Source organism: Gymnoscopelus braueri (genome assembly GCF_963280865.1).
Source record: "Gymnoscopelus braueri genome assembly, chromosome: 10".
Lineage (NCBI taxonomy): Eukaryota > Metazoa > Chordata > Actinopteri > Myctophiformes > Myctophidae > Gymnoscopelus > Gymnoscopelus braueri.
Window position 1 is genome coordinate 23,874,763 of NC_137611.1, and position 17,454 is coordinate 23,892,216.

The 17,454-nt window shown below is 41.7% G+C and overlaps 3 protein-coding genes across 4 annotated transcripts; 2 read left to right on the forward strand and 1 right to left on the reverse strand.

Moving 5' to 3' along the window:
• Window positions 1-978: 978 nt before the first annotated feature.
• Window positions 979-7,904, forward strand: LOC308093721 (presenilin-associated rhomboid-like protein A, mitochondrial). Its single transcript, XM_080440050.1, has 10 exons — window positions 979-1,080; window positions 3,239-3,455; window positions 3,629-3,733; window positions 3,897-4,029; window positions 4,826-4,921; window positions 5,477-5,626; window positions 5,914-5,984; window positions 6,093-6,194; window positions 6,531-6,628; window positions 6,904-7,904. The coding sequence occupies exons 1-10, from the start codon at window positions 1,001-1,003 to the stop codon at window positions 7,052-7,054; spliced, it is 1,203 nt and encodes a 400-aa protein (XP_080296176.1). The 5' UTR covers window positions 979-1,000; the 3' UTR covers window positions 7,055-7,904.
• A 1,170-nt stretch (window positions 7,905-9,074) lies between these two features.
• On the reverse strand, window positions 9,075-12,263 carry extl2 (exostosin-like glycosyltransferase 2). The gene is made up of 5 exons (XM_080439509.1): window positions 12,108-12,263; window positions 11,253-11,704; window positions 10,911-10,981; window positions 10,604-10,719; window positions 9,075-10,237 (listed from the first exon to the last, which is right to left on the reverse strand). Exons 1-5 carry the CDS (start codon window positions 12,110-12,112, stop codon window positions 9,814-9,816), a joined length of 1,068 nt encoding a protein of 355 aa, XP_080295635.1. The 5' UTR covers window positions 12,113-12,263; the 3' UTR covers window positions 9,075-9,813.
• Window positions 12,264-12,524: 261 nt separating this feature from the next.
• On the forward strand, window positions 12,525-17,003 carry LOC308094252 (putative oxidoreductase ZK1290.5). 2 transcript variants are annotated; one of them, XM_080440788.1, is made up of 8 exons: window positions 12,525-12,769; window positions 13,909-14,157; window positions 14,287-14,388; window positions 14,871-14,962; window positions 15,231-15,413; window positions 15,595-15,654; window positions 15,890-15,991; window positions 16,749-16,880. In XM_080440788.1, the coding sequence occupies exons 1-7, from the start codon at window positions 12,703-12,705 to the stop codon at window positions 15,983-15,985; spliced, it is 849 nt and encodes a 282-aa protein (XP_080296914.1). In that variant the 5' UTR covers window positions 12,525-12,702; the 3' UTR covers window positions 15,986-15,991; window positions 16,749-16,880. The 2 variants fall into 2 exon arrangements, with proteins under 2 accessions (XP_080296914.1, XP_080296913.1); XM_080440787.1 differs by lacking the exon at window positions 15,890-15,991 and having other exon boundaries at window positions 16,749-17,003.
• The last annotated feature ends 451 nt before the right edge of the window (window positions 17,004-17,454 follow it).

The window sequence follows — 17,454 nt, forward strand, 5'->3', positions numbered from 1 at the left end:
TCTCTCAGTCTGTCCTCTCTTCCACCTGCCCCAGACCTACAGCCGTAGGGTATCATCTAGCTTTGCAGTGTGTCCTTGGGGTTCACATAGTGGCAAAGGCACATTGTTCCTTCTTTCCCCCTCTCTTGTCTCTGCCCTATTTGTTTCACTTATTTTTGCTGCAACGCTTAGTAATGTTCTAAGTTTCTCTTGTATGAGTGGGATCATACTCAGACATTGATGCATAAAGTGCCCTCTTCTATTATGGTTAGTATTACTTATATTCCCTACTACACTTATTTGTGCAATAAACCAAACACATGAATTGTATTGCAGGCAGCAGGATATTTCCTAGTGCCTAACTAGTGGTAAAGATGTGCATTCTTGTATGATGCTTCTGCAGACCACAGAGACACTGCAGTGCAGCTAGTGCAGTGCAGCTGTAAATTATACCGTATTCACAGCTTGTGTGAAGTCTGTGGAGCTTGCCCAGATGCCAATACTGAAACCTATCAATAATAGCGACCTGCTGGGTACACCCCCCCCCCCCCTCCCTCGCCTCTCTCTCTCTCTCTCTCTCTCTCTCTCTCTCATTGACAGAAAAATATAAATGGGTCTGCGTCTGTCTGAAAGTTTCATGTTGCATCTTTATGATTCCACTGCACCACTAGGGGCCAGCAACACATAGCAGTCTGTCCTGTTACAGAGTCTACATCCCATAGTGCGGAGGCTAGTTTGACAACGAACACCAGAGTACAAAAGAGGGAGAACTTATGAGAACTTCCATTCATGATGATTCTACTATGAACACGGCTATAATTTGATTCAAGTTGATAGCTTCCTCTTAAAGAAAATATTTTGATTTGCTTAGTTGCGTTTGCGTAGCAATGGTTGCCTGACAACAACAAACTATACCCAATCACAACAGGATCGTTCCTACGACCTATGGGATTTAAGGAAATCTCCCCCCCCCGGTAGTGAACAGCCGAGGGGGCGGGACTTCAGTCGGGGTCACTGGAATATGGCGTTGATGGGATGTTTTATGAAATGGACCAAAACAGAGTTCATCAGATCTACAAACACAGTGTGCCGAGGTACCAGGTGAGCAAAGGCAAAAATAAAAACATGTATCGTGGGGTTCAGGTAGTAGCTTATGTAGCTAAATCCAGTCCTAAATCATAAGCATATAACATTGTATATTATCACTGTTATCTAACCGTCATTGTAAACTGCTGGAAGTTGTCATGCTGGTAATATGGCTAGTTGGCGACTACTGTCCTAAATTTATGAATGTTTCCGAAATTTTGAAGGTGTACAGTGTCCTCCCTGTAATGGCTATGCCTGTTTATTACATTGCCATAGAACACACAATGCAATTTCGTGGAGGGATTCTCCTACAGTACTACAGTACTCACCCAGGTTAGGTATAATAGTATCATATCCATTTGAAAATTATGTCAGCAACGTATATACATATTGACACAGGTGATTAGTGATTACAACACTGTACTGTCCGATACTGGACGTATGGACTAATTGAAGGAAGTGAATCTGTGTTTAGTGCTGCTGTCACTGTGAATGAATGTCATCCCCTGTGTTGTCATCATTCGTGGAAAAGTGGAGATATTATACGTTTTCTACCATATAACTTTCAAATGGAGATGATACTATAGAATAGATACTATGACACAAGAGCTGTCCTGTCTCCAAGTCGCAGCAATAATTATTGGGTGAGTACACAGTGCAACACATTAGAATGCCTCCGAGTTTATCCTATCCACGAAATTGCAATGAGTGTTGTATGGCTGGCTGTTGTGAAATACACGGAATGCATGGAATAACAGCCATGCTAGAGCTAGTGTAGCATGAGCTAGTCTATGCATAAATCATACATTATTTGCCTACATTTCACAAACATGTACACTGGTACACCAGAGGTGGATAATCCAAATATTGTGACAGTGTTGCAATGAATATGGTCATTCAGAATCTCTTTGCTGTGACTAAATATGGGGACGGGCCAGGGTTAGGCTCAAGAGCCAGGGCAAGATCATTGCAACTCATTAATTTAACTAAGACAAAGACTTACGGTTTGTTAAACATATACATTAAAATGGCAAGGTCTGTGCGTATTCTGCGTAATAAGAATTTATTACATGTCAGTAACGCTATACAAACACTGCAGCGTTGCAGGCTTGCAGCACTTTTAGCACCTGTGTTAAATGCAGACCAACCTATACCTCCCCAGAATTTGTCTGAGTATGCCAGGGTATTTACATACCGTCAGAGGCCAGTGCCAGTGTAACACCCGAGAATCGAACTCGGCTGGGTCTCCCACGTGGAAAGTAAACATCTTAACCACTAGCCTAAAAGGGAATTCCCGGTTGAGATATTAGGCTTTTGGTTGGTCATCAGGCAGTACCCCCCAAACCCAAAGTAACATCACATATCTCCTGTGTGGAGAGGACTCTCTAGTCTCCGATGTCGCCATGTGGCAATATCCTCCACGCTGGGTGACTTGACTTCAACCTTGACGACCTTTACACCGAACTCCTTAACTACACACAGTCATTGATGCTTACTGTGTATTCCAGAGGGCCATGCTGGTAGTCTAACCATGCAATGCTGCTCCTTATGTCAAATTAATTGTACAGATGGTACCTTAGTCCAACTGAAGTAGAACAAAATCCATCCTCCATTAGAGGATAAATTAGGCTTAATAGAGTAAAGAAAACAATCTCTGACCCGTCTAAACCATGCTCTCTCCATTTTTACAGCTACTACCATACCCTCTGGTCTGGTCGATGCTGCATATCATTGACCGTCCACGTCCACCCCCAATGCACATTATATACTCACTAAAATTATACCTCTTAGATCATTTCTCTACCCTTGTACTTTTATCCTGCTGATATGCCTGTATTATGCTCGCTGTTTAACATATTACATGTATTGTCTTGGTGTTGTCTTGTGCTATATGGTTATGTGTTGTTTTTTTGTCGTTGTTTTTGAACAGACAAAACAAATATCCCTTCGGGGACAATAAACATTATTATTATATTATTACAGGCATTATGTACTATATTGATGGGTGCCATGCAATTGTGTTGGTCTATAGTGTCAGTGTTGTAATGTAAACAGTCTGAGAGTCTTGAGTGTCATGCCTTTATTGAAAGCAGATTCCACCTGTCTGTGGCTGCCATGTGGACTGAATCAAAAAACTGAATCAAAACTCATTTGCTTTTCTGTTTTTGTACAGACTCAGCCCATACCCTCAGCAGAGATGTGCTTTCCGACGAGAGGCCAAGAGGCCAGAAACAAAGAAAGGCAATGTCACCAAAGAAACAGATACTTTGTCCTCTGAAGCCGCTGATGGCACCCAACACAAAGTTGGGCCATCTCCATCACCAGCGCCCCCACCTCCTCGCAGGGTCCCACGACCCAGCCTATTCAAACCCCTGATGTTCACCGTAGGGGTATGTCTCTTCACTCTTCTCATTTATTCTGTGTTGTAAAAGTGCATGGATCTTGGACTGTTCATTTTCATGTTCAAACCAAAGCAAGAAATGTCATACGTAGCCTACTTCATGTTTTGTAGATGGATGGGGCAGTGGTTTGGTTTTCTTGCTGTTGTCTGACTCCATGTTAGTTTACAGGCTGCTCGTTTGGTATGGCGGCCATTTTGCAGTATGAATCACTGAAATATAGAGTTCAGATGGCAAGGGAAGAAGCTGAGTCAGATAAAACGCTGAAAGTAAGTGTACACTCACACTATTTCCGATCGCCAAAATTCTCCTCAAACGTATGTGTTGTGCAGGCATTACAGTTACTTACACCATTATTAACTATAAAGGAATTAGCATTGTGTGTTTTCCCCAAAAGCTTAACAAAACAAACCACCACAATGTTACACTCAGGGTCCTCAGGATATGAGCTACTGGCATGACTGGTGGAACCAGCTGTCAGATTTCCAGAAACAGCTCATCTTGTTAATGACAACGGTGGATGACTTCTGGAGCAGCCTCAGTGAGGGACAGAGAACTGTCAGTGGTAAGCCAACGCACGCACGCACGCACGCACGCACGCACGCACGCACGCACGCACGCACGCACGCACGCACGCACGCACGCACGCACGCACGCACGCACGCACGCACGCACGCACGCACGCACGCACACAGTATTCAATCCTTTTCTCATTCACTCTTTCCTATACTGTCTCACATAGATATAAACTTTTTGACTGTTGTCAACTTAAAGTAATACTAGGTAACTTTTTCAACAAAACTAAAGTTAAATTGTATATCTTTTGTGAGTGGCAAAAGTTTCACAACACCCACTCCATGAATTTCACCCCCGAAAGCCTTTTATACACATATTTTCTATTGAACGGTGATAGGGGTGTCTTTCCCGCGAAAATGACGCCATGTAGCCGGAAAACGGAAGCGGAAATGCACCGGTTTCCTGTTTGGCCAGGAACTACCGCATCGGTTTCCTGTTTGGCCAGGAACTACCACGCTAATAACAAAAGGGAAACTCACGCTGATTTTAAGAGATTGTATGATTTGAAGGTCGAAAAACAACAGAAAAATAAAACACAGCTCACGGTAACTAAAGCTCCACTAGCTAAGAGAAACGATCCACAGATCGTATAAAACAATTAAAAGAACGCTTTTTGAAACGCTTTCGTCTTCCGGTGAAAACAAATAAAAAATTCTGGGTAACAGAGGAATAGACAAACGGCCTGCAGTGACGGTAATGACCAGCAGAGGCTGCTAAAAATCGTTATTTGTGAACCTGCACTGTATAACTTTAAGATGCTGATTGTCAGTTCCTTTTCATTCCAGGTATTATAGCAATAAATGCTGTAGTCTTATGCTGCTGGCGGATCCCCTCCATGCAAAGATCCATGATCAAGTACTTCACTGCCAACCCAGCCTCCAGTGAGTATGCACTTCCTACCACTCCCTGGAATAGTACATTTCTAAGTTTGAAATCTGTCAAATTCCAGTGAAACGGTTTAAGTTCAAACAAAGAAATGCTTCAGCTGAGATGTCTGGGTGTGATGAGGAGGCCTGGATTCAGTTCCCTGCAGCAGTGTGTCCGGCTTGGCCAGGTGCTCCACCTAATTCTCTTGGCAGTGTTCACAGATGGGAACCCAGCAGGGGTTTGTGTCCTTGTATCTGCACTAGCAACTCCTACTCATGTTAAGAAATCCTGGTGAAACTCCTCCCTGTCATGTGAAAAGAAGCGGCTGGTGACTTCCATGTGTGTCGGAGGAGACATGGTTGTGGTGAAAATGTACCAGTGGAACGCCGTGGTATCCAGTGTAGCGACCAAAACACCATTGGTGTACACCCTCCACAGACCAACAGTGGAGGTTGGCAGTGACCGGGACCACAATACACAAGGGGAAATTAACTGCAGCTCTAATCCAAGCCATGATGATTACACGATTTAATGATTTAATGGTGTGTTTTCGCTTCCTCTCTCACCAGAAACACGGTGCCTTCCCATGGCCCTGTCCGCCTTTAGCCATTACTCCATCATCCATATGGCGGCCAACATGTGGGTCCTCTGGACATTCTCCTCCAGCATCGTCTCCCTCTTGGGCAGGGAGCAATTCCTCGCCGTTTACCTCTCCGCTGGTATGCAGAAAAGAGGATGGATTAAGCCCAATTCATAGTCAGAGTTTTAAGTGAAAAAATATTAACGATTTGGAGGTGGGTTAAATGGGAACATAGGGAGCCAGTGGTTTCGAGGCAGCACTTCCTAGCAGTTTAACGCTCCTTGTAAGCGACATGGATTTGTGCAGACTCAGACAAGGGAATGTCGAATGTATGCAGGATTTGCTAAATTAACAGGTACAGTGGTGGATAACTTGTTTGATAATCTGCGTGACAGTTGCCAACTCTCACCCTGACTGTATTTTCAGGTGCCATCTCCAACATGGTAAGCTACGTGTGTAAAACAGCCACCGGACGGCTGCATCCCTCATTGGGAGCGGTAAGGATGCTTCTTACAAAAACAATAAAGAATAAAACAATTCAGCTCAGTTAAAAAATGTTAAACAGAAATGCAATCTTTTCATGTCTCTTATTGTGCCATCTGCAGTCCGGCGCTGTCATGACCGTCCTGGCAGCGGTCTGTACAAAGGTGCCAGAAGCTAAGCTAGGAATTATTCTCCTTCCCATTATCACTTTCTCAGCAGGAAATGTAGGTGATATACACACTTTGTACATACATTGCTATTTGCGTGCATGTGATTGTGTTCCATGGATGGTGGGAAAATGTGTACCTGCTAAACTAAAATAATACACACTATCAGGGTGTTAAGATCCATATTTTGTCTATTTTTAGTTCAGGCAACAAATGTACCGTGTCTGTGCATGAAAGAACAGTGTTAGATCCCAGAGTGTGAGTGAATGTGTAAGTAGTATGCATCAAGGAATGCATGGAAAGGAGTTGTATCTGAGTTGTGCTGTGCAGTACCGTGCCTACTGCAGTACCCACTGCAGTAACTCAATGTACCTCATATCTATCTTACTTTAGGCTTTGAAAGCTCTTGTTGCCATAGATGCCGCAGGACTTCTTTTGGGATGGCGATTTTTTGATCATGCAGCTCATCTCGGTGGAGCCCTCTTCGGAGTGTGAGTGACCAGTGTTTGTAATTTTAACTAAGTTTATGCTTTGGCAAAAGTATTGTTGCTTGAAAAAAATGCATTTTAGCTAAAAACAAAAAATAAGATGTTGCTAAATGCTTCCACATTTAGCAATTAAGATCTGCACTGACCTGGTGAATGAATGATCACTAATAAAGATGAACATGCATCAACAGACTTGTGTACAGTGCAACCTAAATGTTTAGCAAGAGTCTTCCCACAATAGGGTCTATATATACTTATCCTGTCCCTCTGTCCTACAGGTGGTACGTAGCATATGGTCACAAGCTTATGTGGAGAAAGAGGGAACCTCTTGTAAAGTTTTGGCATACCATGCGGTCTCCAGGTGCTGGCGGAGGCAGGCCAGGAGGTGGACCTGGTGTCAATAGTGGTGCAGGGCCTGGACCAAAATAAGAGTCATGTGGCGATTGTAATCACCCCTTGAGGAGTGATCTGGTGTCGTGGTACAGGGAGATCTTCGACTCGGAGAAAATCCCCTATTTAAAAAATAAATAAAAAACCTTAGTACACAACCAATTCAACCGCTGACCTACAGTAAATCCATCTCACACATTTCCTATTCACATTGCTGAATAGAATTGCTCATTAAGCAAGCATAAAGAAATGTGTGCAAAGACTGACCAGAAAAGTTCTAAATTAGTTTGAACATTTGTGTGCAGCTGAGCAACTTTATGCATACATACTGTACTGTATATCAGTGATGTGGCTTGGAATGGATTGATCAATTCTACAACTGTAATATGTACAGTATGATCTTTTGGGATGTTGAGATTTTCTTTTTAACTATACCAGCTCTTAAATAAACACAAAATATATTTCTAGGTGGGTCACTAATTAATCCAATCATGAGAGTGAAGTTCTATTTTGTCTTTTTTTTTTAAATCACTTCCAATTTCACTTGTTTATCCTGTATGAGTTCTCTCCTGTTTGGATGAAATTGGTATCCTGACCTGAAAATGTCTTTGTTTTTACTAAAGAAATGGAGAGATGGGGAGACCCCTGTTACTGAATAAACACTCTAGTCTATAGCAATGGCAATCTAAAGCTATTCAATTCAACACTTGAAAAAAAACATCACACCACCTTTAAGACCCATCCGAAAAAACATAAAACAACCATATAAATGTATATTGTTTGTCATGGTTTGTGTGAAAGAGAAGATGTACAGTAAAAGACAGATACCTCATTGTTGTTCTTTGACCTACAGTAAGAACTCAATTTCCTCTTTGTCTGAACTTTGTTGTGCTGGAACAATATTACAATAAAACAATTTAATTATTATTAAACCACTTTCTCGTCTCTCGCTAAGTACTGTATAGCCTCACACAACCAATGGACTGAGTTGGGGGTGCAAAGCTTCGTGCATCAACTCATCAATCAATGGTGAAATATCCTGACATTTAATTAATTTAAAGCTGCAGTCCATGATTTCCATGTCCTATACCTGGGTCTCCTACAGAAGAGAACACATTTCCACTGCTCTTCTGATAAGTAATTCCTGCTTGGTCAAGGGAGATATTGCACATGAGCTTCAGGCAGTAATGGTTGTCAACCACTAGGTGTCCTACCCAACACCAGAGTAGGGAGATGACCTCCAACCATTGCAGATGTGCTAATTATATTGTACTCTAATAAGTATGCAGATTGATTACAATAGTTTTATTCATAAAATTAAGTTCCGGATTGCAGCTTTAAGATGACAATTTAGTGATAGCAATGTTTCTATAAAATCCCACTGATTTGCAACTATACCCTAGTAACTTATTTTGTTCTCATCAAGCCTTCCAATGATGTAGACAGAAAATGTAATTCACAAGACATAATGAAGTTTCCTTGAAACACAAACACATGGCAATTACAGTAATACAGTAGAATATTAACTATTTGTACACTATAGGGAACCTTGCATTAAGTATGCTCTTATTACTAGGAATGGTGTGCGTCATCTGTTTGTCATGACCAACAAACAAACATTTTAGCTGTCAAGATAAAGGTTCTAGCATGCAATGACTATTTTGAATTGTGCTCTAGTGATGCCGGGTCGACCCATAACCCACGGGTTGGGTGAAAAAGAACTTTTTTAGCGGGCACAATTATTCATGAATGCGGGCACCCACGGGTTGTTTTTTCCTCCAAGATTAGCAACACTATTAAACACTTTCAACCTAGCATCCCTGGTTTGGGCACGTCATAGGCAAAAACATCTGCAAATATTCGATCCAATCTACATGCATTGTGAGCCTATAGCTATTTTCACTATTTGTCATACAACCAAATATATAGGGCTTAGGTGGTTAAGGTTTTTCCAACAACAAATCAGGTTGTGGCTGTTAATTAAGAAGAAGAGAGACTTTTAGAGAAGCGTTTAGAGACTGACTTGAGAGTCAAGACTGAAGTTCTCATCAAAGTCAACAGAATTTATTCTTCAGCAATATTTGATCTCTGCACTGTCACAGCAAAAAACAATGGTTGTCAGTACAGATCTGTTGAATCTGGAGGGGAAAAAAAAGTCCCACAAGATAAATGTAGCTAAGACACATTATCACTATTAAACAGAATCAGGTTCTAAGGCTAAATATGATCTGTCGACCAACATATTGCCTGAGTTTAAAGTGACCCTGTGCCACCTTCTAAAACAGCTACATTTCTATAGAAAGTACAATTCTCATGTACAGCAAGGTTACTCTATTGAACATAAAAAAATATGTCAAAGCTGCAGGTGAGACTGACATCTGCTGGCTTTTAAAGTAAGTGCATAACAAAGTACTCCAGTTGTAAACACTAAGGTAAAGGCAGCTTTGGTAAGACAAAATCAGGCTAAAGCCTAATTTATACACGATTTTAATTATGTTTGATAAGCGGCAAACGAGGACAAATTAGGCTTAATCTGGTTCACTGCTAAACATCTATTTAAAAAAAGAAAAAGCACCATCTGTGTTCGTATTCAAAAGTAAGAAGGTTATGTATTAATCTAAACCCCAAGCCCTTTCAAATGCCGTATGACTAAGTAAGTCACACATCGTAGACCCACCTGAACTCTACTTGCATCTGACTTCATTCCATCCATGGCAGGCAGTCAGTGAATTGAATCCCATAGTATCTACTCCCCCCTCAGCCCTTGCACTTGTGGTTGTCATAGCAACTTCTCCCCCTCAGCCCTTGCTCTTGTGATTGCCATAGCTGGGGAAGCCAAACTGGCAGAGCATCAGGTTGGAGAAGCAGAGTGGCATGGAGCCGTAGATCTGTGCCAGCCTGTTCAGACAGTAGGACCTCTGAAGGAGGTGTTCGGGACGATGCCACATGCCGAGGTACCCGCTGCTGGCATCTTTCTCCAGGTTGCGTAGGTCCACGGGCTTGACAAAGACCCCTGAGGGTCTGTCGATGCTGCCCTTTGACCTGGGTGAGCTTGACAACCTCGACTGTTTCCCCAAATGCATTGCCACGGCAAAGTTCATGGCAATGTCGTCGCAATTCTCAGTTTCATCAATCAGCTTGTGTACCGCTTGAGGCTGGTCCTGGAAGAGTTGCAGGTATTGGCGGTGGAAGAAAGCTGCACCAATCAGCACCATGGAGTACCTGCAGTGGAAAGTATAGAAGGTTAAACTGTGGGCCTCCGACAACCAAAACAAATACAAAGTTTTCTGACACAGCACATGCTAGTGTGTAAATACTGCAATGCATGGAGAACAGTCAAAAAAACAGTAAAACAGTAAAATCAGATTCAAATATATTGATGCGGGGGAAATGTGGTCAATTCAATAATCAAAGAAGCAATAGAAGAGTCAACAAAATAAAGCAAGAAAATATTCATATGACATTTTGTATGACAGTGTCTCAAGAAAACAGAAAAAATAAACAGAATGCTGCTATTTTTGGAAATGTTTTGCCTAATATGACATCGCCCACAATATGGACACCAGGTTGAAAGTGGTTGAAGGATACCTGTCACCTCCGCCTATTTCTGGATCCTGCAGCTCAAAGCTGCCATAGCTATACACTCCACCCGCCATGCAGACATGTTTTCGAGGGACAAAACCAACAATTTGATCCGGAAATTGCTGTGGAACAAAATAAGACTTTCATATTGTAGCAGCTCAGTTTTAAGTGAAATGTGACACCCGTCTGTCTATGTATGACAAATGTTACATCATGTCAATGTCTAATGCACATTCTCTATATTATCAATGGAATCCAGATACATGTGATGATAATTGGTTTCAACAGCTTCGTCACTGATGGTATCCATTACCTTCCAGACAGAGAAAGCAAAACTGATGTCAGGAACGCTGACCAAGGTATCATCATCCAGCATCAATACAGCTAAGGTGTTGGAAACAAGACACATTGTTAGAGAAAGATAAGTAATTCAGAGTAAAACAGACCATGACAGACAACACACACACACACACACACACACACACACACACACACACACACACACACACACACACACACACACACACACACACACACACACACACACACACACACACACACACACACACACACACACACACACACACAGCAAGTTCATGAAAGTCCCATGACAATATAGAAAACACACAAACAGTAGCCCAGTTGATAAACTGACCATCTGTATCAATTTCAGTGAAAGGCTGTAGTCTGTTGCGCATGTGATTGATACTCTGCTCCTTGAAGACCACAGGGACCGGATGGGGCCCCAAGGAGTCCCAAAGCTTTTGGGGGGTTTGTTCCCCAATGTTGTTCCAAACGATGATTATCTGCTGAAGGTGAGGTACCCCTTGGTAATGGTTCAGGAGTCTGAGCAGAATATCTGTGCGGTTATACGTTTGGATGATGATAGTGAATCCCTCTTCTTCCTCCTCTTTTGTATCAGTATGGCTTTGTGCAAAGGTGTCCTTGTTGGGTGACGCTCTACGCAGCACTCCCATGACACCATCGCCTCCCCAGTCTTCAGCAGGTGGCAATAGAGCGGTCAAGGCTGCACAAACTAGAAGCAGGAGGAGCAGTATTGGCCAAACTAGATAAGGCCGCCGGAGACCCATACAGCTGCGAAGGACCCTGTAGCAAGACAGAAGATGCAACATTTAAGTTACGTCATGAAACTTTCTCCATCACCTGTGTAATGGGTAGCTATTTGCACTGCACACTTACTTTTTAATCATGTCACGTAAAGGAAGTTTAATTCAGCATCCAGTGACAGCTGCTCTGATTTTAACCACTTAAGCTATCTTTAAGCTACTTCAGTGGTCACTTCTCTCTCAACTCTTCTATAAAAAGTAGCATTACTCATGAATAAAAAATGTCCTTTGCAAGAAATTAAATAAAATCAAATGTATTTATAAAGCATATTTAAAAGCCACTGTAGTTGACAAGTGCTATACATTACATGAAGTAATAACCATTGACAAACAACAACTAGACATAACTTCTTAAAACATGGAGAAAATGTGACTAACATTACCTCATTTTATATTCATATGCATATCATAGCTGATATGAGAGCAAGACCTCTTAATTTACACGCCCAGCCAAATGTGTTGACACCTAAAATAACTTTGAAGAAAAGAGTTTCACAACAAGCAGTCAACAAACAGGAGCTCGCAGTTAAGTAGCTGCCATCTTTGCTAGGCTAGTAGCTGTTACATTACCATAGCAACCTCCTAGTAGTCCGAAGCGCTTCTATTTACATCTCAGTGCTCAGATCCGGTCTTTAGCCCACCGACTGTATCCGGTAATTTTCACATAAACATACGTACACGCGCAGGTACCATTTCCGTATCCGTTCTAAGCCGGATCTGAAATCTCCAAAGAAAATCAATCCTACAAAGAATGCAGTTGATAGGAAGCGGAAGCTGTATTTTCTAACGGTGACTTTTACCGGTGAAGTTACCAAATTATCAAAACAGATGTGTTTTGCGTTGCAGTGATTTGGCGATCAGGTCTGCAGACCTTTTTTCTTTTTTTTGTATGTATGTTTTTACACAATTTCGATTCTTGTTCGGATCTTCAGCTTTTTTACCTTCTTTCACGTCAGTGAGTCTCGGCTTTTTTCCATAATGTCTTCTCTAAACTGTCCCAATGTTCCTCTTTCCAACGGACTGCACATTCCCCAGCTTGGATTAGGTGCGTTTGATTTATGCGATGTATACAGCTGCTGCCTCTGCACATCCCTGTCAGTGTGTTTAACAAACTGTCACTGTAACACAGTTTGTGTGAAACACACATGAACATCGAACAAGATTGATCTGATGTCCATTGCTTTCTGCCATATGGTTTTTGATCACGTTTTTGGAATACGACATTGCACATGTTAATATATCATCCATTCATTTGAAGCCTTAGATGTTGTGCTTTGTGTGGGTTTTAATATGTATGACACTTCAAAATATAAATTAAGAAATCAATGCAACGTTAATATCATAACCCTTTGTTTACTGCAGAGCTATTTTCTATCCTAACCCCATTTTTACGGCCAGCTCGAACACCACATGACAAGGAACACAACACAAGATAGACTATTAGGTGTAATACTAAATACAAATTTAAATCAACTAATCTCTGGAAGACAGGTGTTTGTTTACTGTTGTGAGACAGAAGAACTGAACAGCTGAACATAAATATGCAAAGCCTGAACCCAACAAAGTGCACTGCAAGACCGAAGCACCCTCCAATTAAAGGGATAGTTCACCCAAACAAATTACTTATTTTCTATCAATTACACACCCCATGAAGCCTTGAATCCATGGATATTTTTTTGTTTTTGTCACATTCCTAAGCCAATAATTGGATGACCGGTGGAAAGTTGCCATTTAATATGTACGATAGGAGACTCAAAGTTGACACTTTGAGTCTCCTACCAGAGACTCCGCCGGTCATCAAAGTGTGTACAGACAACACATAAGTGCCAGTGTGTCACCACCAGTTAGGGTTGATGTACACTACACTACACTACACTTGAACTTGCTTTGTCCAAGTATCTTCCTACCTTAGTTTAGCCACATTCTAGATCAATTATACAGTAGTCTTCTTCAGTGGTGTTCCTGGGTGCATGCCACACCAACATAATCAAGTGGTGATGGTCTATACCCCATCCACTGACTTACTTACTTACTTACTCAACCAGGCAAGCAAAAAAAACTCATTAACTAACTTAACATAACTCTAAGGGAAATTAACTTTTAAACTCAATGAATGACAAGGCTCCGTTATGTTATATGCAATGTACGATTTCTGTGAAATGTTTGTCCTTGATCTCTTCAAAGGAACATCACATGATGGTGGATACTCCCACGATGCTGCTGTGTATGCAATCCGTGAGTGTGGTGTACGGCACATTGACACAGCAAAACGTTATGGCTGTGAGACACAGCTACGTGAAGCTATCAGAGAAAGTGGGATTCCACGAAGTGAGTTGTGGCTCACCAGTAAACTCTGGTGTGGGGACTATGGATATGAAAATGCGAAAAAGGCCTGCCTTGACTCCTGCTCCCGGTTGGGGGTGGAATATCTTGGTACGTTCAGTTGTTAGATAATATTCACCTACTGTAGGATTTGAGCTAAACAGTCTGTAAACCACATTATCCCTATCTTCTTACTCTCAAAATGCCCTTTTGTAATTTTATGAACTGCTTACCACTCAGATTTGTACCTGATGCACTGGCCAGATGCCAGACAACCCGGTCACTCTAACAGGGAAGTGAGAGCTGAGACCTGGAGAGCCCTGGAGGAGCTCTATGAAGAGGGTGAGAAACAAAGGGAAATATTTAACTTTCAAGTAATTAAATAATTATAATGCTTATTACATGGATTTGACATTTTACACTTATAAGAGCCTCTCAGAAGTCAGAAGTCATGAGTCAAAAAAAGGTCTAAGGCCTGCCTTTAAGTGGCTATATGTTTTAATTGTGGAAGGTGTAATTTAACTACATGAACACTAACATCCCTATTCTGGGCCTGTTATAATAGGCGAAATAGCCAAAATAGCCGATCTAATGTGAGCTTGTAGATCGGCTATAGAGGGGGAAAAAATAGGGGGCCAAGGAAAGACACCTGGGGGACCCTGGTCAAAAAAATAAAGTGGTTAAGTATTTCCTTTGGCTTTGGAAAGCATCTCTTTGCTATGCACTACTCCTGTGTACATTTCCAAATGAATAAAGACTCTAAAGGGCCTATGTATTGTGCTCACATTTCATATAGCGCACCTCTGTCGTTTATGCTTCTGTAGGGGTGTGTCGGGCTATTGGTGTAAGCAACTTCCTGATCCACCACCTGCAGCAGTTAAAGGAGGACTGTAGTGTGGTGCCACATGTCAACCAAGTGAGTATTCCAGCTAGCTAACCAACCTTAGACCAAAATCTATAGGGGTGTGCTGCTGATGGATCTAAATGTGTCTTACTAGGACATGCAAAAACACTGGTATGGTTCTATTTGAAAGTATAACTTGTGCAACACATGAAACAATTAACTAAGAATATTAGATATTAGATTTCCTCTAGAGGTCTTTTCTGAGATTAGCGAACAGTTAGTTTCTAAATGGCTGCCTTCAACAGATGAAATATTTTAATCTCTGCTTAACTCCAATCAGGTGGAGTTTCATCCGTTCCAGCAGCCCAATCAGCTGGTGGAGTACTGTCGTCAGGAGGGCATAGTGTTTGAAGGGTACTGCCCCCTGGCCAAGGGACAGGCCCTTAACCATCCCACTGTTCTACAGCTTGCCCGAAAGTACGAACGCACCCCTGCTCAAATCTGCATACGCTGGAGCATACAGGTATTAATGATGATATTATTAATCATCAATATTGCCCACCTAGTCTAGTCTGCAGGCCATAAAAAATCACATTATATTTCCCCCAAGGCTAACCACTCTTTCAATGCTTATTGCCTTGAACTCTGTAGGCCTTATGCATGCTTTATTATGTATTAGTGAGTTAACTATTTTCCCATTTCAGAATGGTGTTGTCACAATACCCAAATCTACCAAGAAGGAGAGAGTACAAGAAAATTGTCAAGTGAGTTAAACAAACACTTGCTCTTGTGCATGTTTGTTGATGCCACCATCAGGGAGGGAAGTCAGTTAAACATATTTGGTAAAGGTCAGTGGGAATTTCTGGGAAAACACAAGATGTTCCAGAAACGTACTGCCCGTTTCCAACCATATCAATATCCATATACCCTACCCACTTTCGTCCTCTCCTTTTAACTCCCCTACTACCACCTCCACCACCACCGTCCTTCCTCTCTTAGGTGTTTGGGTTCCAGTTGCAGGAGGTGGACATGGCAACTTTGGGCAGATTGCATGATGGGAGACATGTATCCTGGGATCCCACCCATGTGGAGTAGCACAAGGTGTTTACCAACATCTCCATTCTAATGTTGCTTCACTATCGCACTCTCCTCTCAACGCAAGCCTACGTATCTGTTGATCCTCAGCATCTTTCCCCATGGTGCCTTGTTATGATCTTTGTATTCATAATAAGTAATTCTTCTCCTTTTTTTCATCATGCTGTTCTGCTTTGTTGCCGGAGTACACTGTGTTGCACATTGCATTCATCATGAATACACAGAATGTGATGTAACTATCCCTTGTTATTTAGGGATGAGTACCCAACTACCTCTACAAAAGCCTTGTTTGGATTTTACAGGGAAAAGGGTTGTGAATGGGAACAGATTTTCTTTATTCTATTGTGATTATGTTATCTGTGTTGTCCTAGGCTAGAACTACTTCTCTCCTCTTACTCATCTACATCTCACTTTATACCTCGATTTACTCTTTGCCTACATCTTCTCACCGAATAACTTACCCATCGATCTCAACCACCAACTAATATGGTTGCTGACTCTGTCCTGGTCAGCAGTTAAAAACTCAATTGTAAGGAGGTGGCTGGTCCTAATATGAAGTTTACAGTTCAGAAAACATAGTAGCAGTAACCAATGGGCAATAATATCAGGAGCTAAGAATGATAGCCTATCTACGTATTTCTGCTATAGACATATTACAGTATACTCAAATCCATGTCATATTCATGAGATGGATTTCACACTTTGGACCAGAGTTCCTCCTTTTATGCTAGGTTACTTATTCATAATTTTGGTGTTTCAACAGGTCTTTGATTTCTCGCTCTCTTCAGAGGACATGGACAACGTCAGGAAACTCCACTGCGACATGAAACTCATTCATCTAAGTTATCCACTCTGGAAAGAACACACACACACACGTGATCCAACACATCTGGAGAATGACATTCTTGTAGCAAGACCTTCAGTGCCTTATAGTTAGACAATTTGAGTTTCTACCTCAAGTTCTTTAAATCTTTCTTTGAGAGCAAAACTGAATACAATAAAATTGTATTTTAAAGACTGAGTGTCCTCTACACATGTGTCTTACCTTCCAGTATTTGTTAGGCACAATGATCTACTATCAGACACATGAAAGACAAGGTGGGTGTTGACGGATATGGGTGTAACAATCTGTCCTGTTGCAATGAGCCTCCTCCCCGTTTTGATACCGATGGCCCAAGTGACTACCCTAGCACCCTACAGACTCCCTCACTGGGTCACCTGGCAATGTGAATCATCGTACCGAGTAAGATCTTCACTCCTTGCATGTAACAAGTAGAGTTGCTGATGACAATCTACCTCATTTCTTAACTGAACCTCTTTCAACTCGCTAATGTGCATAAAAAGCATGAGCCTTTACTACATCCTGCAACACCTGACTTTACCAACATGTATGCCAGGATCCTCTTTATAGATTTAATTAACATGTATGCCAGGATCTTCATGGACTTTAGTTCTGCCTTCATCAACAT